The following is a 22,665-nucleotide window of genomic DNA, read 5'->3' on the forward strand; positions in this document are numbered from 1 at the left end:
TGGCAGCATTATCCCTAAGGATAAAGACAGGTCTTTTGATAACAGAAACCTGAGTAAGATTGTGCCCCCCTTCAAAGCTGGGGATGATATCCACAAATGGATGACTGCACTTGAGAGAGCCTGCAAGGTACAGCAGATCCCTCGGGAGCAGCGAGCAGCAATCTTGTGGCTCTCCTTTGAAGGTAGAGGTCAAGACAGACTCCTCACAGTCAGTGATGGGGATTGTAGAAACTACCTGGTCCTGAAGAGTGCTCTGATTGATGGGTTAGGCTTAACCACTGAACAGTACAGGTTAATGTTCAGAGACACCCAGAAGAGACAGACTCAGGACTGGTCTGAATTTGTTGAATGTGCCACTAAGGCTCTGGAGGGATGGTTGCTGGGAAGTAAGGTTACAGATTATACAATTTGCTTATGAGAGAACACATTTTAAATAATTGTCAGAACCAGCTGTTGTATCAACATTTGGTTGACTCAGATTTGACCTCTCCCCAAGAATTGGGAAAGAGGGCAGATAAATGGGTTAGAACCAGAGTTAAGCCAAAAAAACAGAACCAGAACCAGGGTGGTGACCAGAAGAAAACAGACCAGAAGGGTGGGGAGCAGAAAGCTAAAGACCAGAAGTCTTCAACAGGCCCCAAAATAATACAGAGGGTGGGTCCCAAACTTCCAAGAAGAAGAAGAAAGAAGGTCAAAGAAAACCCTGGTGTAGTACTTGTAAAAACACCTCTCACTGGACAAGTGAGTGTAAAAAGGGTGGAGCCCCCAACATTGCAGCCCCTAAGGCACCTGCACCCACTAGTACAGCTAGCAGTGTTGGTCCACAAACTAAGGGGGTAGTGGGTATCACCTTGGGAACTGAGGGAGATTCTGACCTAGTCAGAACCCTTACACAGGCTGTTCTGATTTGTGAGGGGGACATAGATTTGGCCCCTACCATCAGCCCCAGTAATCTGGGCAAATACAGACAGACGCCTTTGATTAATGACAAAGTGGCTCAAGCATACAGGGACACATGTGCCAGTGTCACTATGGTGACACCTAGCTTTGTGGACCCTGGACAATACATGCCAGGTGATAATTACCTGGTGACCAATGCCAGCAATGTCCCCACTACACATAGTGTGGCAATTGTTTACTTTTCCTGGGGAGGAGTAACTGGCCTAAAAAGAGTTGTGGTTAGTGCTGATCTCCCAGTTGAATGTTTGTTGGGCAATGACCTGGAGAGCTCTCTATGGTCAGAAGTTGAGTACAGGACTCATGCAGAGATGTTAGGGATATCATCACATGTCCTTGCTGTGACCAGGTCACAGGCCAAAAAGTGCCTCTCTGAACCTCAGGTTTTGGATCCTGGAACAATGGACCAAGCACCTTCCAAGAAGAAGAACAGGAGGGTAAAGGCTGTGCCTTCCCAACTGCCTACAAGTGAGGATCAGCCTTCACAGGAAGCTGATCTTGAGACCCCTGAAGGAACTGTCTCTGAAGAACTTGAACCTGATCAGGTCGAGTTTCTGGGGACAGGGGGACCTTCTAGGGCAGACTTGGGGCAGGCTCAGTTAACCAGTCCTTCCCTTGAACCTCTCAGACAGCAGGCTGCTGCTGAGGCTGCTGGGAATGCTCAAGGTGCCCATAAAGTATATTGGGATGATGGGCTACTTTATTCAGAGGGTAGAGACCCCAAGCCTGGTACAACCAGGAGGTTGGTTATACCTCTGCAATTTAGGGGATTCCTTCTTACCTTGGCCCATGATATTCCTTTAGCAGGACACCTAGGCCAGAATAAGACTTGGGACAGGCTTGTCCCTCACTTTCACTGGCCTCACATGTCTGAAGACACCAAGGAGTTTTGTCGCTCCTGTGTAACCTGCCAAGCTAGTGGTAAAGCAGGTGGCACCACAAAGGCCCCCCTGATACCACTACCTGTGGTGGGGGTACCCTTTGAAAGAGTGGGGATTGATACTGTAGGTCCAATGGATCCCCCTACAGCATCTGGGCACAGATTCATACTGGTGGTGGTGGACCATGCCACCAGGTACCCAGAGGCAATTCCACTTAGGACCACAACAGCTCCTGTTGTGGCCAGGGCCTTACTTGGAGTTTTCTCCAGAGGGGGGGTCCCTAAGGAGGAAGTATCTGACAGAGGTGCCAACTTCATGTCAGGATACTTGACAGCTATGTGGAAGGAATGTGGTGTCAACTACAAGTTCACCAGTCCTTACCATCCATAGTGTAATGGGCTTGTTGAAAGATATAACAAGACCCTAAAGGGTATGATCAAAGGATTACCAGAAAAGCTCAGGTGGAGATGGGACATCCTTCTACCCTGCCTTTTGTTTGCTTACAGAGAGGTCCCTCAAAAGGGGGTTGGCTTCAGCCCCTTTGGATTGTTGTTTGGGCACCCTGTAAGAGGACCCCTATGTCTGGTGAAGGAAGGATGGGAGTTACCTCTCAAAAAGCCTAAACAAGACATAGTGGACTATGTACTTGGTCTCCGCTCCAGGATGGCTGAGTATATGGAAAAGGCATCAAAAAACCTTGAGGCTAGCCAAGAATTGCAGAAAGCTTGTCATGACCAAAAGGCTGTCTTGATTGAGTATCAGCCAGGACAGAAGGTATGGGTGTTGGAGCCAGTGGCCCCAGCAGCACTCCAAGACAAATGGTCTTGACCCCATACAATTGTTGAGAAAAAGGGAGAGGTTACCTACTTGGTGGACCTAGGAACTCCCAGGAACCCCCACAGTGTGCTCCATGTCAACAGAATGAAGGCATATGTTAACAGGGAAGACATGTGCTTGCTCATGGCTACAGATGAGGGACAGGAGGAAGAGAGTGGGCCTCTCCCAGACCTGCTCACTCAGAACCCTGAGGATGGCTCAGTTGATGGTGTGGCCTTAGATGGCAGCCTCACTGAACATCAGCAACATGACTGTAGGCAAGTTTTGCAGTCATACAGACATATGTTCTCCTTGACACCCAGTCAGACTAACTGGTGTACCCATGTGGTGGACACTGGTGACAGTCTTCCTGTAAAAAGCAAGATTTACAGGCAACCTGACCACGTCAGGGACTGTATAAAGACTGAGGTGCAAAAGATGCTGGAATTCGGTGTCATTGAGCCTTCAGAGAGCCCCTGGGCTTCTGGACCCCAAACCTCACACCAAAGATGGCAAGAGATAGATGTGGTTCTGTGTGGATTACAGAGGACTCAATGCTGTCACCAGGATAGATGCACACCCTATTCCAAGGGCAGATGAGCTCATTGACAAGTTGGCTTCAGCCAAATATTTGAGCACATTTGACTTGACAGCTGGCTACTGGCAAATCAGGTTAGCTGAGGAGTCTAAAGCCAAAACTGCATTTTCTACCCCAGGTGGGCATTATCAATTTGTGGTGATGCCCTTTGGTTTGAAAAATGCACCTGCCACCTTCCAAAGGTTGGTGAATCAAGTCCTTACTGGGTTGGATGACTTTTGTGCAGCATATCTGGATGATATTGCTGTCTTCAGCTCCACCTGGGAGGATCACCTGGTCCACCTGAAGGAAGTGCTTGAGGCTCTGCAAAAGGCAGGCCTCACTATCAAGGCAACAAAGTGCCAGATAGGGCAGAGTAAAGTTGTGTACTTGGGCCACCTTGTAGGTGGAGGCCAAGTTCAACCCCTGGAGAGTAAGATCCAGACCATCAAGGACTGGTCCCCTCCAACTACCCAGACTCAGGTCAGAGCTTTCTTGGGCCTGACTGGGTACTACAGGACGTTTGTTAAGAACTATGGGTCCATTGTGACAGTTCTTAATGATCTGACATCCAAGAAGATGCCCAAAAAGGTTCAGTGGACAGTAAACTGTCAAAAGGCATTTGATGACCTGAAGAAGGCCATGTGCTCTGCACCTATCCTGAAGAGTCCTGACTACTCAAGAGAGTTCATTGTCCAAACAGATGCTTCTGAGTTGGGAGTGGGAGCAGTGCTTTCACAGCTTAATGTAGATGGTCAAGACCAGCCTATTGCTTTTATTAGCAGAAGGCTGACCCCCAGAGAGAAAAGTTGGTCAGCTATTGAGAGGGAGGCCTTTGCTGTGGTGTGGGCCCTGAAGAAGTTGAGACCATACTTGTTTGGCACTCACTTCAAGATTCAGACCGACCATAGGCCCCTCTTATGGCTTTATCAGATGAAGGGTGAAAACCCCAAACTACTCAGGTGGTCCATTTCCCTACAGGTGATGGACTTTACAGTGGAGCACCACCCAGGGACTGACCATGGCAACACAGATGGTCTCTCCAGGTACTTCCACTTAGAATATGAAGACAAAACTGGTCAAGGTTAGTCTAATGTCCCTGCGTTTGGGGGGGGGGGGGTGTAGGAGAGTAGGGTCTGCTATCCTATGGTCACCCCAAATTTTTGCTTTTTGCTTCACTGGTTTATGACTTAATGTGGCTGTGGGCCTGCTAATCAGACCCACAGCCTGCTGTTCTCTCTCTAAATTACTGCCAATGCACTCTAGGTGCATTACGAATCGGAAATGGTTCACCTTATTGGCCCCTGTAACAGTGTACCCTAGGTACCCAGGGCATAGGTGTTTCCAAGGCCTACCAGGGGCTGCAGCATGTATTGTGCCACCCCTGGCCTGGCCTCCATATTTGACACAACTGGCTGATCACTCAGCTGGGGCAAGTTGGTGTAATCACCTCTTGATTAGGTGTAGTGTATCTATACCTAACCTAAACTGGACACATATGTTCCTATCAGCCACTCCTATGGAAGGCCTCATCAATCCTGGAGGCAGAGTGCTTGGAAATCTGTGAGATGGTGCTCTAGCATGAGCTGAGCCTGTCTGCAGCTGTCGGGAACCACTCCCTTAGCTGCTCCGGGATATTGCCATACCATATACTCTTAAGTGCATTATAATACTTGCGGTTATTTGCTAACTTTGGTCTGGCTTTATCAAAACATGTCGAGTAAGGTGTCATACGATTTGGAATACTATCCCCTCGACAGTTCTGTCGACGGGGAAAGCATTCCACCCTTCTAGAGGGACACGACATGTACGTAGCCTTAACCCCGGTTAAAGTTAACCAGAGCCTCAGCATCACAAAATGGATGCTGCCACCACAGACACAAGTCTGACCTCCTGCTGCTGGGAGTCCTTCCAGCGAGGGAGGCTTGGACAAATGGTTTCCTGCCTTGGGAGGTGCGAGCACCACCCCAGACAGGATGTTGTGTATTGGGTAGGACAGGGCTGAATAGAATCAGACATGCCCGGGGCACACAAGGTGTCCACGTGCATAAGCCAGTCCAAACCGGGCCTGGGACTTTCCAGACCCAGGCCTGGCGAGGAGCTGGACAAAGGAAAGGGGGTGTAACCGCCCCCCTTCCTGGTCCCACCCAGAGGAGGGACCTAGCAGGTGATCCACCCCTCAGATTGGGAATAAGAGTGGGAGCAGTGCCATAGCACCTCAGATCATCCTGAATCAACTTGAAACTAAGAAGACGACTGGATTTCGACATTCTGCTGCACAGAAGACTGAAGAGCATCTCCCTTGTGGCCTAGGAGTGGCCACCCTGTGAACACAGGCACCATCCAGCAACTCGACGTCTGCTTGCCGCCGCCTCCCGCCGGAGCCCAAGCCCAGAGCCTGACAAGACCCAGACTTCTCACCGCCCGATCCACAGTCCCTGCAAAGAAGGGACCCGTGGAGGCACCGAGAGACATGGGACCGGAGCTCTTGAAAGACCCGCAAGACGCTAACTGTGCAGCACCTGAGGCACCCTTGACGCTGTGCTTTGGGGATTGAGAAGCCCCACAACCGAGCAGCCCTAGCACCGAAGATCAGCCCCCCAGCATCTCCACGATCTGCGTGGGGCCCTTTTGCATCGTGCCACTCAACGCGCCATCCCGGCCACTTGCCACGTGGTCTGCGGCCATCTTGCCGACGAAATCTACAAACTACACTGCGGGTCTGGTTGCTCCAGACTTGCCCTCGCTCCTGTAAAAGGGAGCACCCGCTCTGACCTTGCTGGTCCGAGTGATAAGCCTTTTTCACTTCCTGCGTGGCTTGCATTAGCCAAGGCCTGTTTGCTCCGATCAAGTTGCCGACACCGCCATCAGCTAGAGCCTTCGTGGGACAGCTTGTGATCGACTCCTGGACGTCCTCGACCTCTTCGTGTCCACGTGGCTGCTGAGAGAAGCTACACCTCAACGCCTGTTTGCACCAGACATCGCCTGGTTCCAATCTGGTTCTACGGTAGTCACTGGCTAGTGACTTTGAACATTGTCCCCTCTGCTTTCAGGTCTTCAGATCCACCCTTGGATCCACCGGAACTCTTCACATCGAGCCGCCTGCAGCATCTTCAGCTCCAAGCACCATCGACCTGCGTGACGAAACCCGACACTACTTCGCACCTGTGCACCCGCTTCCTGTGGGTGGGGTAACTCAACAACGCCCGTGTTCCTACACTGGTACACACCTCTAGTGTCTGTATCTAAAGTTTCACTCCTCTAGGTCACTCGGAAGGTTCCTAAAACACTAACTTTGTAACTTTTACGCACCATGGACAATGCATTGGTGAACGCGTGCACTTTAAGCACTGCACCCGAGTCCCGCGGGCCTTTCCCGACTTAGTCACTGCTAGTCCTGATCAGCTCCAGCGATTCCCAAGGCCCTTGGCCTACTTCCTTTTCGATTGGTATCTCTTATACCACTTTCTTAGTATATGGTTTAGGTGGCCCCTAGGGCTCATCCATATTGTGCAACTTTTGTGTATTTAAACTGTGTTTTGTTTTAACGCTTGTGCTTCTGTGCTCATAAAGAGTATAGGGGATATTTGTAGTTAATAAATATATATATATTTTCAATATATATCGGTGTGGTGTCCTTTCATTTGGTATTCAAGGGGATTGTGTATGGTAAAACAGCTTGCTTCACATGCCTTTCAGAGTTTAGCCTAAGACTGCTTTGTCCACGCTACCACTAGGATAGCTGGTCTAGAAGGTTGACTTACAACCAATCATCATAAGGGTTGCTTGGCATGGTACAAGGTGATCACTAGAACTAGTGAGCATCATATACCAGGCCAACTTCTCACACTGAGCATCTCCCTGGTTTAGACTGAAGAGTGTCCAGGGCCTCCCTTGTGCAATGCAGCATACTGCAGCTTTAAATAGGAATTTGTTGACCATCTTTTGGAATTCTTTCCCAATGCTTCTCCTGAAATGCATTGGTCGTTTATACTTGCACCTAGTTCTGTATTAATAATATGATGCAAAGCACAGCATGACGCCAGAGAATTTGATCTCTGGCTTTCGTAATTATTTGGAATAAAAATAATTATTTGGCAGTTAATGTGTGAATACAATGTTTCTTTCTGGACATTAATAAACAGATGCCTAATAAAAATTTGGAGGGAATCATATTTTATATACATTTTACCCACTTTAATATCAGTCCACAGTTTTAAACGGGTTAATTCTAACATCACCGAACTGTATTTTCTGGAGGAAAAGCATTGCATGTCTGCGTTGCAGAAAAGGTCCTTATCATTTGCTTCTGGGAGCTTGATTTCTGCCTCATAAAGGAACGCAAAGCTGCTCAGCTAGAGTTTCAGGAAGTCTCTGCACAAACACAAACAATGCTTCACGAGTACAATGTCTGTAGGCAGTAGTTTTATTTTTAAAGTGAAAGCAAACAAACAAACTGCCTCCTTAGTTCAAGTTTGGTTCTTAGAGCAGTCAGAACTCAATCTGGCTGCTGGACACAGGTGGTAGCCATCGACACTCACTTTTGGGGGCCGGTATTGATTTTTCATTGACAGACTTTTACCCCGAGCAAGAGAAAGAAAGACAGACAATAAAGAAGGTGGAAAAGTTAGGCAGAACACAGTAACAAAGGGGAAAAAACAAAGATAAAAAAAGCCTGCAAGAGTAAGATAAAGGTACAGGAAATGTAGAGTGGTGGAAGAAGACGCCCGAGTTAGAATTAAGGCTGGGCTGCCTTGGTATGTGGTACCCACCGCATTCGGCAGCAGGCCCCAAACAAAAACTCTAGAACGTTGCACTTATTGTTTTATTTCATTTCATATGTTTTGTGTCAGTTTAAATACTGAGTCGGATTTAGATCAGGGGTCTCAACCATGGACCAGATCTTCCGGCTCCAGGTCCTATACTGGAAAACTGCAAGAGTAGAGGGTGGCAGCCTCTACCATGTCTTTGTGGACCTGCGGACCGCATTCGATCTGGTTCCCAGGGAGAGGCTCTGGACGGTGTTGGAGGAACTTGGTCTCCCTCCCTACTTATTAGATGCCCTAATCAGACTTCACACTGGGAATTATGCACAGGTGAGGTGTGGGAGGAACGGGGAATTATCAGCTCGCTTCCCTGTCACCCGGGGCGTACGCCAGGGCTGCGTACTGGCCCCCACTCTTTTCAGCCTGTATGTTAATGGTCTGATAGATGAACTTAATGGCGTTAGGGATAACGATGCTCCGCGCCTGGCCACTGGTAGGGTGCCCGCTCTGATGTTCGCAGACAACACTTTGTTGTTGTCGCGGACACCATCGGGCATCAAGCGGGTACTGGACGGGTTTGTGTCCTTTTGTGCCTCGCGGGGATTGGAGGTCAACTTGGAGAAAACCAAGTTTATGATTTTCAATCCCCCGAGGCACACCCGCCCAAAATGGAACTCCCCTAGAGCGAGTTAAGACTTTTATATACCTGGGGGTCACGTTGACTGAGCACTTTGCATGGGACCACCAAGTTTCTAAATCTTCCCTGAGACTGGCGCAGATTATGGGAGGCATAGGCAGATTTCACAGAGCCTCAACTTTTAAACCAGTTACCCCTGCACTTGATATATATAAAACACAGGTCAGGTCTGTAGCTTTGTACGCTGAAGAACTTTGGGGACACACAAACGTATGCAACTTCCTGAAGGTTGAACAGGCTTTCATGCGACATCTGGTTGCCCTTCCCCAAAGCACGCCCCTCGTACCACTACGCTTGGATCTTAGCTTGAAACCCATTAACAAATTGGCAGCTGCACGACCTCTGCCCTACTAGAGAAGGCTCTGGTCTGTGCCGGAGCTCGTATCCTTTAGAGCAGAGTTCATTGCAATTTGGGGGCAGCTGAAGAATAAGAACATACCCTGGTTGGTTCATGTAAAGGCTCTCCTCTGCCAAATTGGTCTACCCCAACTATGGGACACACCAGAGGACAGCTGCACGAGGACGCAAAGGTCTGTATTAGTGGCGGCTGTAAGGTCATATAGCCTCAAAATACTATATTGCTCGACTTCCCTGGGCAGGCTGTCTACTGAGTTCCTACTGATGAAAGCTGAATCCAGGACGGAGGTGTTCTTGGACTTAGTGCAGCCTCCACTTGCAAGAAAATTATACATCCAACTGAGGCATGGCTCTATACCGATTGGGGCATTGACATCCAGATGGGCAAAACGATGGAGGCCAACTGCCCTGCTTGTAACTACTGTAGGGAAGACATTGTACATATCTTCTTTTTCTGCCCGGCATATAGCGAAATTCGGAAATGCTGGATTATTCCATTGTGTAAAAACCTGGGTTTCAGACAATGTGTACAAGCTTGCCGAGTTTTAACCTACGATACCGCCCCTCCCATTGTTTTTGCTGTCTCCCGATTTTTACATGGCATGTGGCGGAGAAGAACTGTTTTTACTAACAAGAAATAATGGTCCATTACTTTTCATTTTATCTCATCTTTGATAACCAACGTTTAATAACTTTTTTAAATCTCTGTAATTATGGTTTTATTTCTGTGCCTGTACATATTTTATTGCACTTTTATGGTCATTGACTGAAATAAAGTTATCAAATGAAATGAAATACTGAGTGGTGTGAATATTCAATAAGGACCAACAGCATTCAAGCATCACCATCAAGACGGCCACTGACAGTGGATTCCAGAGTAAATTAGAGCACAATTATCAAACATAAGGGAAGGAAGAAGAGGACATTGCCATAACAAACTGTGATCCTAACGCAGAGTTTAAGTCTCTCTACCTACCAAGGAATCACATGGCAGCACACCACAAAACGTGTCTACGACATCCGGGAGGACTTTGAAAACAACAGTGTGGGCCACATGAATAAGCTACAAAGGTTAAAACAGTGAGGCTTTCTCAACAGTGAAATGACCAAACATTCAACTACTTATGGGCAAGCATTGCAAACTGTACCAGCCACACAAGATTCAAATAGAACAGTCGAGAAGCACAACAAACAGAGTAATGCGGACCCGTGAGTAGGTGCCACAGACCTCAGGTTAAGAGCCAGAGTTCTAGATGACAGGATCTTACAAGACTATGATGCCCAATGATTTGGTTTTCAAATCGATGAACTACATTCGATATAGAGCGCCTCATGTTTCGAATAATATTTAATACTTGGTCATACAATCATGGCAGAGCTTTATCTTTAGTAAACCCACCGGCAAACTAGTTCAATCTCAGAGAGATTAAAAGGACGCTACTTCCATTTCTGTGGACGCCCTTCATGAATTAGAAATACATTATAAACAGCCATGAGTGTCAAAGAGATAAAACTAATCCGAGAATACACATTAATTTTTAAACAGCAGCAGCAGTGCGTATAGAGGACAACACAGAAAGGCTTCTGAGGACTTTCAAATTGCCTAGCTAAGAGTTTTTGTCTAGATCGACACCATGTGCCACAAATAACAACTCAACATGTACCACTGTTTTACATAACAAAATTGGAGCCTACAGATGTGTATGCAAGTTCATATTGCACCTAGATATAACAAGCATTTGCAATGCAATGGTCTCGGCATCATTAAAGGTAGAGCTATTGGCATTGCTCATGACATTTTTTTTCTTTAAATCAAAAATAAATGGGCATTGTCATTAACATTGCCAATACACAGCACTCTGCACTCAACTGCACACTTGCTCTGCACACTCACTACTCTGCACACTCACTACTCTGCACACTCACTACTCTGCACACTCACTACTCTGCACACTCACTACTCTGCACACTCACTACTCTGCACACTCAGTCCCTCCACTCACAAGAGTCTGGTACCATGGTGACCTCGTAAAATCCACAATACTTGTTAATACAAGACCATTTAATCAACGAGAGTAGAGAAAGGCTTCACGGCCAAAGGAGCCCTCATAATTAGAAATGTGCATTTGCCCTCATTTGCTGAGGCTAGAAAAGCTTTTTCGGTCTGCTCAGTGTTGTGTCAAAAGGTAGACCTGCGCACACCTCCCTACAGCTCTGAATGGCTTGGGTTAATAAATGGATCTAAACTACGGCCTACTGTTTACTACTGGATTATGTGAGTTTAACTGGCCCTTCTACATTGTTTGGGATGTGCTAGATTCTGGGCCAATATGCTGGAGCGAAACTGGCACCAGATTCATGGGATGTGCAACTTTCCTTTTAAACACTTTGGTGTAAGATCTCGTCGCTCACAAAGCGCACGCTAATTATTTTCCCTCCAAATGGATGTTGATTTATATTGATTTAATGAGACTAGACACCATCAGATCAGTGCTCTCAGCATTTCTGTGCAAACAAATATGTAAATAGCCAAGTCATGCATTGTTTAGACTTTTCCCTTTTTTACATTTTTCCTCATATTGCCTAGATATGAAACAAGCCATACTTTTAGTCGCTATTAAATCTGTCCCGGAAAACTCCGGTGGCCTCACTGCCGCCCTTTGCTCACACAGCAGCCCGTGCTCGGCTTCTTAGGACTCACCCGGGCTGTCTCTTTATTCCTTCTTTGCGGTCATATGACTGGGACAAACATGGCCACGCGACGTGAGGAGGAGCCGAAGAAAGAAAACAAACACTTGCATCGTCATCGCGCGCTCCGTTGACGGCCGCAGCCCCGGGTCTGCCGCGGCCGGTCCTGCAGTAATGGGCACGGCGCATGCGTAAGCCCGAAACCTTCCATTGGGCACGGCGCATGCGCAAGCAGCGGGAGGTATTGCTAGCGTCTCAGCTTCCGAGGAGGACAGCGCGTTCGCGTGCGCGTGGCCGGCGCAAATCGCCTTGCGCGCGGCCAGTGCTGTCGTCCTGGGAAGCTGAGCCGCTAACAATAAGGTCTCTGGCGAGAGCGAGCTTCGCTCGCTTCTAGCCGGGACCTAAAAAGGGAAGATACCCGAGGCAGAGCTGTTTACTTCGAGCCACACAATTTCAAATCACTTGCATAGGGCACAATGCTTACTGAGCTGACTGAATTTCAACCCTTCCTCCTTGAATCCAGTGTCCCCGGGACGCTTAAGCACCTCACTTTCGAGGGTCATTTAATCCAATGCACAGAGGCACTATTTGTTGGTACATTGGTGTCTCTAGGAAGTACGGTGGGATGATAGAAAGAAGGGACAACTGGAAAAAAACAGATGTGACTAGAAGACAATGGAAGGCTGGGGAAAGGGAGGAAAATTAACATTGAGAAAGGATGTGGGGTATTATCACATGTATTAAACTAGTTTTCACGGAAGATCTGAAGAATACTTGGAACGACTGATAAACTTTTTCAGGAATGGCCACTTGATTCAGAGCTCAGCATCCCCGCTTGAATTCCTGTCCTAATACACAGGCTCTGGCTTTGTGGATGACATTGGCTGTAAGGAGGAGTGGGGAATAGCTGCCAGCCCTAGGAGTCTCAGAAATTCGTTGCATGCAAGTGCTGCAGACAGCATATCCAGAATGCGGCCTAACTGCAAGGGAAGGCCTTGGAAGGGCCATCTGTGAGCCTGAGACCTCTCTTGCAGCTCGCCCGTTGAGTTGGGGGAGGGGGGCACATTAGACCCCCCCAAACTCCAACCCCCAGGCTCACTCTGTCAACTGCGAAGACCACTGGAAGCCCGCTGCCTAGATTCGTGCTGAGGACTGATCAGACCTGACACGAAGGGAAGTATGTTATACCACTGTTCAAGGAGATGGGTAATTGGAGGCCCAGCAGACTATTAAATTACTTTATAACACATTAGGAGCACAGGTGTGGCAGGTGTTCCCTCGTGGAGGACAGATTGACATACTGCCCTCTTGTGCATCTCTGCAGAGGCTTTTGACACCCAAAAACATTGCTGGGCATTGGGGGAGGCCCTCTATAAGACAGTAATATATTGCTGTAGAGGCAGGTGTGGATTCGGAGGTCGTAGCGCTATAGATCTTTTCAGTCATGATAGCCAGTTGTGTCCTGGTGTTGCTGGACTGTGTTCCATTCCAGGCTGGACTGGTTTGGGTGCTATCTTCCCAACTAGTGCCCAAACATGAGCCTACTGTATAGCATCTTGGAAGATACCTCTCCATTTGGCTAAAAAATATACAACGGACGCCAAAGGAGGCAACTGAATCACTGCAACAAAGGCCAAGGTAACCACAAACAAAGCACACTGGTCTTTGAGCAGTGATGACTGCTAAGGCGTGCAAATACTGCTTAGATGAAGGAAGCAGGTGAGTCGGACTTACTAAGTACAGGTGGAAACACAACGGCTCATGGAAATAAAGGCCAGCCTGAGATCCATTGAAATTAAAATTGATAAGGTCACATCTTGCCCAGACCATCTCACACAACACACAGACTGCTAGAAGTTAGGATTGATGACACAGAGCATTGAACCTACGATTTAGAGAATGACACTTCCAGCGCTGTTACAAATAGAAAACCAGATGAATATAACTACTGAGAAAAAGGAAGATTTGGAGGATCGTTCCAAGCACAATAATATACAAATTCCGGGTGTTGCTGAATGTACAAACATGAGCGATCGCGATTACTTTTCTGAAAACTTGCTGATTGAACTAGTCTACCAGGCCAGTTTTTTTGACATGTTTTTAGTCAAGACAGCATATCTATCACATGGCCCCAATTCTGCAGCCGGAGCCCCCCAACTCAGCCAATCATAGCAGAACTTCTCAGCTTCAGGGACTGGGACACGATCCTCCAGATGATGAGAAAAAAGAGCTCCTTGCATGATCTGGGAGCAACTTTAACAATCTACCTGGAATTCATTGCAGTGGAACAGGAAGCAGATGTACATTTTCAGATGTAAAACGGACTCTCTGATACAAAGGCATAAAATATGCAATGTTATAATATCTAATCTGATTCGTGGCTAGATGGAGCACATACTGTTTCTTAGCCTTCTACTCTAGCTATGCCAGGGATGTGGGGATTATAATTAAAAAGGGCACACTATTCTCACTGGAGCAGATCTACAATGACCTGGATGGGCGTTATCTAACAATGTGAAGCCGCTTAGAGAGCTGACCAGTTAGCCTAGTCAATCCCAAATCATAAGGTCCCAACACTTTGGGGGGAGGGGGAACTTTAACTTGGTCCTGGACACTTGGGTTGACAGGATTTTGAGTACGAAATACATTCTGCCCATGGCAGCCAAATCACTGCAGCAATCAATAACTCACCTCCAACTTGTAGATCTCTCAAGACTCCACAACTCAGACACTAGGGATTTAGACCAGTGTTCTTCAGAACACCCCACTTTGTCACAGTAAGAGTATTGGCTCACCATGAAGGCGAGCAGATGTGGCCTAATGACCAGAGCTGCCAAATTTGGAGCTGGGGAACAATGTTTGAGTCTTGGCATTGGCTCAACATCCTGTGCTTCGGGGCAAATCAGCTAATCTCCCTGTGTCTGCCAAAAAAAATAAATGTGCCCTTGTGTAACGTAACTGGTGCACATGTGAAGTGCTCCAATACCTTTAGGTCGAGTTTGCACTTTGTATATAAAACAAATGAAAATGAAAAACATATGAGTATGGGTGACTGATATTAAACAACTTGCTCGCAGACTGTCTGACCTCTCCCCTGTCCACCTCGCATTATCAATCCCCACAGACTGCTATCACACAGATTCTGGCTCTTACCCTCAGATGACTTGCTGGATGAGGCATTTCAATTAGAATTGCACACAGTGATTGTCAAGTGTTTCCATAATAATATTGTCTCAGTGCCTAGCCCTGGAACTATATGGGAGGCTTTAAAGGTATACATGAGGGTCATATGCATATCTAAAGTGCCTTGCATACTTAAATCCATCGGCGGTAAATTAACAACACTCAAGAATAACATTTGCAGTTCGAATAGGCAACAGCATAGCAACGCAAATCCACAAATGTATAGTGACATACAAACGACACTACACAAATACCATGAAAAAGCAGACAGAGAAGTTAATTTCATGCGAAAATATTATACCGCACATAGATATGGGGAGAGCGAATCCCCAGGCAAATTGCTGGTGGCTGTGATAGGCAAACTATGGGAAGCCTCAGAAATAGTCAAAGTACACATCACTGGATCAAAAAACCAAGGACCTGCGCGCATTATACTACATGCAATTAGCTAGTTCAATGTAACCCTAAACAGCTCGGCAAACAAGATACCTCAACCCCTGATAGATTGCTACTTAGATGAGCTAGAGCTATTCTGGCTTACAAATGGGCACGGGGAACACCTAGCTAGGCCTATTACTGAGGATGAAATTATAACCACTATACACATCATGGCAAATGGCAAAGAACCAGGTAGAGATTACCTCACAGTCGAGTTTTATTAAGAATTTCCTGCCATCTCAGCTCCACACCTTTACAAGGTCTATCAGGAGGCCTTCAACTCCGGCCATCTACCTGATACACTTTGGGAAGCGTTCCTAATAAAGGAAGGCCCAACTAGATGTGACTCTTACAGACCACTCTTTTCAATTGATACAGACAATCTCTTAGCTAAATTACTGGCTAGCTAGCTACTACCGCTTATGCCCACCACTGCCCTGCTGGAGCAAGCTGACTTTGTGCCGGGTCAGTCCACATCGTTTAACCTGTATACAATATTCACCCTCCTACACCAAACATATCCGGCAATCTGTGCCAGGGCTATATTACGCGATGCAGCTAAAGCCCTATAGTCCTTGGAATGGCCATACCTCTTCAGAATCCTCAGCAGCATAGGCTTAAGTCCGACTGTCATCTCTGGGATAAAGATATTATACACCTGACCCATGCAATGTTGCTAATCAATTATATGATATCCCTAGCAATAGAAATACAGCATGGAATAACTGCAGGGATGTCCTCTGTCCCCACTGTTCACCATAAATATGAACCCGATTGCCTGCATGATCCGCCAACATCATGCCCATAAGGGTCTCTGCTTTAAGACACGCAGCATTATTAGATCATTATACGCGGATGATACTGTTCTCCTCTAACAGAATTGGATCCCTTGGAGGACCATTTGTAATTTACTCTGGCAGGGTGCTCTTTTCTATTTTGATATTGTTCTTTTTGTCAGGAACCCTGACTTGAACCGGACATCCATCATTAGAGCATTCATAAGAATTGAAAATATACCTGGATCACAGATAAACTGGAGTAAATCTACTGTATTTCTTATAACTAAAACCACACAGCCATTTTACTTAGATTATCTGCTGTAAGGGGTATCCACCTCAGTAAGATATTTGGATATACATGTCCATGTGGACACTGAGAACCTGCAAAAGGAGCACTACAGCAAAGCTCTAACTAATCTAAGTGACCAGGTATACAGGTGTATAAAATTACCTCGCAAGATAATTGGCAGAATCACCTTGATAAAGATGGTAGCGTTACTGAAATGTTTATACCTATTTGACAATATCCCTTTATATCTGACCAGACATCTCTTCCGCTCCCTACTAACACAACTAACTAGGTTGATCTGGGAGGTCAAACAGCCCCATATACCGCAAAATGTGCTGATTCACGCATATTGGGAAGGCGGTCTTGAGGTGCTGGACACATCCTTGTATTATGGCTGTGTGCCGGTGCAATTTGCCTACTACTGATATCGTTCAACGCTGCCCCCCTCCCCCAGCAAATCACCGTAGAGGTGGATACTGTCGGTGTCACTCCATTACCAGTCACCATATTAAGAATACATCTTGAATGCTGGGAGAAAGGAATTTGGTGGCCGCTACCACTTAGGCATGGCAAACTCCAATGACATACTATGGCCTACTACAGCTATACTCTCCGTACTTAGCACTCACAGACAACCCTCTGATACCTTTAACATCTGTACCCAAAAGTGCACACTCATGGGGAAGATATTCTATGATGGGTTCTTTATCTCCCTACCAGAATCCCTAGGACTTTATGGTGGTACCCCACTGGATGCATTCCTATACCATGGAACAAAAGCAATGCTAAAAACACAATACCCACTTCTCCCCGGAAGACACCTGAGGTCGCTCAGCTATCGCACCTTATAGTGGCACCTGAATCACAACACATGGTCTAGATAGAAACTCTACCTCATGTCCATGTCTGCTAAACAGCAACAATTAAAAATAAGTTAAAATGGGAGGCGAATCTTGGATAAGTGAGGACAGCCAAGCAGTGGATGTTTTGCGGTCAGTAAACAGATGAGGTTTCCAGCGGCAGCTCCTCCACAATGGCGGAGGAGCGTCGCCCGACTGCTTGGCTCATAGCCAGCAAATGAAAAATTAAAACAATGTTGTAGCATTGTTTTACTTTTCCTTTCAGGTTGTGAGCCAGCAATGTAGGGAGGGGTGGGGCCGGGGCACAGGAGAGGGAAGAGGAGTCCTATGTGCACTCCCTAAGTGCGTATATGTGTTTTGACCGGCTGTCTCAGGCCACCCAAAACACACATGCGCACTTAGGTTTCTCCAGCTTGGCTGCTGGAGAAACCCCACAGACTCCGTGACACGAGTATCTTTTCAGCTCGCTCAGGCAAAGACCTGTGCTGCTCTGCAGCACTGTGATTGGATGCGAGTCTGTCTCAGGTGCTGCTGAGAGCAGGAAGAGGCAAGGAGGCGCGACGAGGGAGGCGGCTGGAGGCTTGAGGCAAGTTCTTTTTTTTTTATTAACATTTTATTAAGGAACCCCCACCCACTTGTGCGCGCGCAACTCCTGCCACGTTCCCTCCACCCGTCCCGACCCTTTTGTTTGTGGTGGCTGCCACTGAAGGTTTCTGTATACGGGTGTCACAGAGGTGTACATTATAAATATCAGCATATGGCGTATTAACCCCCAAGTAAGTTCCACGACCTGAGACTTCAGGAAGAAGCAATGTGCAAACAATGCAAATATTCTGAGGCAGACTTTTTCTAACCCAGTTCTACCCTACTGGGAAAAAGTATTAGGTGACGTGTCCCTTATGCTAGGGCTCAGATGAAACCAGCCCCCATCAATGGCACTTCTACCATATTTCGAAGACCTCCAAAAAGCTGTCTGAAAATACTCAGACCTCCTGCTGCTACGAGCAAAGAGACTCCTGAGCCCCCACTGTGGCGACGCTCCCTCTCCTACTGTGGATGCTTGCGACAAGGACATGAGATATTGCAACGAGAACTGTGAAGTATATGGCCAAATGCAGCTCCCTTGTGCACGTCCCCGAGATTTCTGGCAGCACCTTAGCAACTTTGGGCCAGATGTAGGTAAGTATATTTTACCGATTCATAAATACCGAATTTTACCGATTCAGTATTTATGAATCGGTAAAATAGAAGGGGGAGATGTAGATAGAATTGGTAATTGAATTACTGATTCTGTAAGAATCGGTATTTACCGAATCGGTAAATACCGATTCGGTAATGCCCATTGATTCCTATGGGCATTGAAGCCCATAGGAATCAATGGACATTACCGAATCGGTATTTACCGATTCGGTAAATACCGAATTTTGCAAGGGTGCAGGGGGTGTCACTTTGACACCCTATAGCACCCCGAATTGAGGCATGTGTGACATGTGGCACACAGATATGCCCTAAGGGCATGTCTGTCTGTCACATGCCATAGGTGTGCATGCACACATGTGCATGCACACCTGGAATCTGTATTTTACCACCCAATTGGATTGGGTGGTAAAATACCGATTCGGTAAGGCCTGTGGGACTCAGAAGAGTCCCACCTACATCTCAAAATTACCGAATCGGTAAAAATACCGATTCGGTATTTTACCGATTCGGTAAATTTACCGATTCGGTAACTTTACCGAATCAGTAAAATTGGGCCCCTACATGCCAAATTGTAAATACTGGTCAGTAACGGCCGAAATCGGCCGTTACCGACCGGTATTTCGGCTCCTACATCTGGCCCCTAATCGCCAAAAAACACCCTGAAACTCTAGATGTGTTTGTGGGAATCATACAGGTATATATGCACAGATTAATTATCTATGGTGTCCAGCCGCTGTTGGGTGGTGTCCTGATGGCAGGTCTGTGCAGCAAGAATATTTTGTTACATGTAACTTTGTTCATGCTAACGTTTTACTTCTTTCTTGTGCACTTGCTTTCCAAACATACAGTTAACACCTTAGATGCGGCGCAAATATCCCTCCCCAGTGCTGCACTGTCCATTGGAACTAGTGCTGAATGGACGTCCAATGGATGTGCGCAGCACTGGGGAGGTAGTGCTGCCGTCGGCCAATGCCCCGACGCAGCACTTAAGAGGCTAAAGGGAAAAAAAGATCTCGAGAGACATTCTGAAATGATTAACTCAAAACTGACAGAGAATTATTCACTCTTCCTCATAATGGATGCAGACTTTTAGATCAATTAAAACCCCACAATTGGACTATAGTTCAATATTATATTTTTTAAAGTAAATGCATTGCTGTAGTATCATGTGGATCTGGTGTCTGGGGTCACAAGGATGCGGGTCCACTACAGAAGGTCGAGAATACATTTCTTAAAAAGACTCCTGGTCGTCCCCCAATCCTCTCCCCCATTTATGTGTCACTCCGAGGTGGGTCTGTCTTCTATGGAAGATAATATCAAGTTGGACCCCCTGTTACTTTGGATTAGCATCTGGGGGAAATGGAAGTTTCTCCCTCAAAAGATGTGTTGCAAGATTGTCTCTCCCAGCACTGTGCTCTAGTGATCCCTTGGATTAATTATATTAAAGAGAGTTTTATAGACCAGAGCTATTTTTTAATCGGAGAACTATAAAGCAAAATGTCATGCCTCAGGTGAAAGAGGTATTCAGGCCTTAACATTTTATAGTTGCGCCAACTACAACAAAATTAGAACATCGTTGAGCTTCAAATGTTATTTGACATCAACTTTTAACATGAATCTATGTTTTATGTTACAAGGTTCAGTTTTAATTCATTACATTTATTAATGGCTTTCCCTAGGGATGTTGACTGGAGTACACCTTTGCCAAGCTGCCTCTGTGATAATATCTTCTAGCAAAGCACTTTGCACTTTATTCTCTTTTGTCATTTATATGCCTACCCTCTGAAGCGTTTTTGACACCCACGTTACATCTGTCCAATAACAAATTCCATAGAGTATCTTAATTTTCTTTAAAAAATTGTGTAATCCTGTCATTCCCTTCAGCCACTCCCATTTGGAGATGAGGTGTCCTCATCTCTGCCAGTGCTGAAACTGGTTTTCCTTCTTGCAGAAAGCACAGATAGAACGTCTAGGGCTGTTCTGGGCAAGAATAGTTTTAAAGCCCAAGAAGTAGGCTGTTCTTTGAATTTCTAACTTTTACTGTCCTCCTCCTGGAGGATTAACTCCTGTTAAGGGGTCACTGCTGATACCATTCCAGCCTTCCTTCTCCCGAAGGCAAGCGGATTGTCCTACAGTAGGAGTGCCATTAAATGCCAGTCCGAAAAATAAATTCAGTCTTCAATTACTGACCCAAATTACCATAGTCTTAATGCAATGTTAAATACATTAATTGGGTGTGCAGCCAATTCGTAAGACGAGTTTTAGGGACAGAGTAAATGTTCTTTTCGAACTGAATGGAGGTTGCACAGAGTCATAACACCGGTAAAAGTCATTCATAAGTTCATAAAAGACAAAAACCTAGGGGAGACAATACATAAAGAGCAAATTTCCTACAAAATACAACTATTGTACGATGGAATGGTCAAGAAATAGTCGCATACTTCGTTCCCCATCACTATCCATTCTGTAACTGTAAAATGGAAGAGTGCAATGCTCTAGCAGAAACTGAATTACTATGGATCAGGTTTGTCTGTCTTTATTATTCGCAATTAGCACCAAAACAAGCTAAAAGAAAGACAATCACAACTGCGGAATAGAGTGTAACAGTAACTTGCAGGTGAAGTGACAAATGTCTTTGGGTTTGAAGAGTACCCCTTGCCCTCTGTGTACACTGTCATGGCAGCCCTTGGCCTGCAGCATCCTTGACGGTCATCCTTTAGTGGTGCAAAGACTTTGCGCAAAGATGCTACCCAAGGTGATCTCTAAGATGTGCGTCCTTTAATATCGCATTAGGTATTAATAACACACTTTTATAAACGTGCAGTGGCGGTCGCTATTTACCAGGGGCAGTGGATGGGAAGGAAGGAGGGGGTTCTAAATGAAGAAAAAAAAAACACTTCCCTTCAGGCAAGGTCACCCAACTAGCCACCCCATCTCGGTCCGCTCGTCGCCGCCGCCTCTCGCTCCTAGACAGGAAGTACCCAGGTTCTGGACAGGAAGTACCCAGGCTCCGGACTCCCCTAGCCAAGCAGAGCTGTGATTGGTGTCAGCGCTTTGGACCGGCTCTCAGGCAGGGAATGGGAGCCTGGAGAATGTTCTGCACTCAGGCTTTAATGCAGCCTGGGTGCAGAACATGCAAAGTGCGCATGATGGTTTGGCCGGCCTGAGAAGGCAGGTCAAAGCCTCATTGTGCACTTTGGAGTGGGCAAGCCACTCCTCCCCTGCCCTGCTCTGGCAGTCAAGCCCCACCCCGCCCCAGGAAAGGAAAAAGGAAATTATAATAACGCTAGATAGTGGGTCGACAAACATGGAACATAACCAAGTAATTTGTCTGCAGCCCCATCCACACATTTAATATCACTGCACTCTGACGCAACCTGAAAGCACCATTCTTTGAAAGGGCAAGCTACAGAGACACATTTTAACATTTAAAGACCAACCAGTGCTTTGAAATGAATTCATGGAGACGTAAGAGCTTTACAAATGGCCTACAATATACCATTTGTAACATCAAACATACCTGTAATCTGTCGACGTGCACCTTCACACCTCCAACCGTGCCTTTTTTAAAGGATGCCAGCATGTCTAAAATGGGATTAAATCTGCTTCCCCTAGAGTGCCCAAAAAATAAAAGAAGCAGTTTTAGACTTTGGAAAATGATGCTATCAATGCTGAATAATTCATATATGCGGCCATGACGGCCATGCACGCACCTGATGTTATCCTCCCGAATTAGGACCAGAAACAATGGGCGTCCGTGCATTTTCCAGTACTGCTTAATGAACTGCAGTGCATTCTGGGAATGTAGATAACAGTCAATGAATATCAATACAGATCACAGTAAAACGAGCAGTTCCTTTTGCTATACCTCATGCTTAATGCGATGCTGCACAATACGTTAGGTAAAAGGTAAATGATTCCGCTGAACATTATTTCTGAATTCCTAATAAGGTTGTAGTCAATCATCATTGCAAAAACACCTGCGATAGGTAGAAATATACAGACTCGGGGGACTCAGCAGGCACGCAAGGTTCCTTATGCAGTATGCACACATACACAAGAAACTAAAAGTACCACAAAGATAAAAACAAATTGCAGGTCATCGGAAAAAGTGGGTTAGCCGAGATAACATCCTAACATTTTTAAGTAAATAATGAAAGTATTTGTCGACGTTTTA

At 46.3% G+C, this 22,665-nt stretch overlaps 1 protein-coding gene across 7 annotated transcripts in view; it reads right to left on the reverse strand.

Moving 5' to 3' along the window:
• The window catches only part of PHKB (phosphorylase kinase regulatory subunit beta), a 1,358,073-nt gene that overhangs the window by 219,753 nt on the left and 1,115,655 nt on the right, over window positions 1–22,665 (reverse strand). For all 7 annotated transcript variants that reach the window (XM_086945119.1, XM_086945122.1, XM_086945118.1 and 4 more), the window contains 2 exons: window positions 22,202–22,284; window positions 22,009–22,099 (listed from right to left, as the gene is read on the reverse strand). In XM_086945119.1, the coding sequence (XP_086801245.1) occupies window positions 22,009–22,099; window positions 22,202–22,284 (174 nt within the window). The remainder of the gene's footprint in view (window positions 1–22,008; window positions 22,100–22,201; window positions 22,285–22,665) is intronic.

The sequence above is a fragment of the Lissotriton vulgaris genome, chromosome 12 (assembly GCF_964263255.1).
Source record: "Lissotriton vulgaris chromosome 12, aLisVul1.2, whole genome shotgun sequence".
In the NCBI taxonomy this organism is placed as follows: domain Eukaryota; kingdom Metazoa; phylum Chordata; class Amphibia; order Caudata; family Salamandridae; genus Lissotriton; species Lissotriton vulgaris.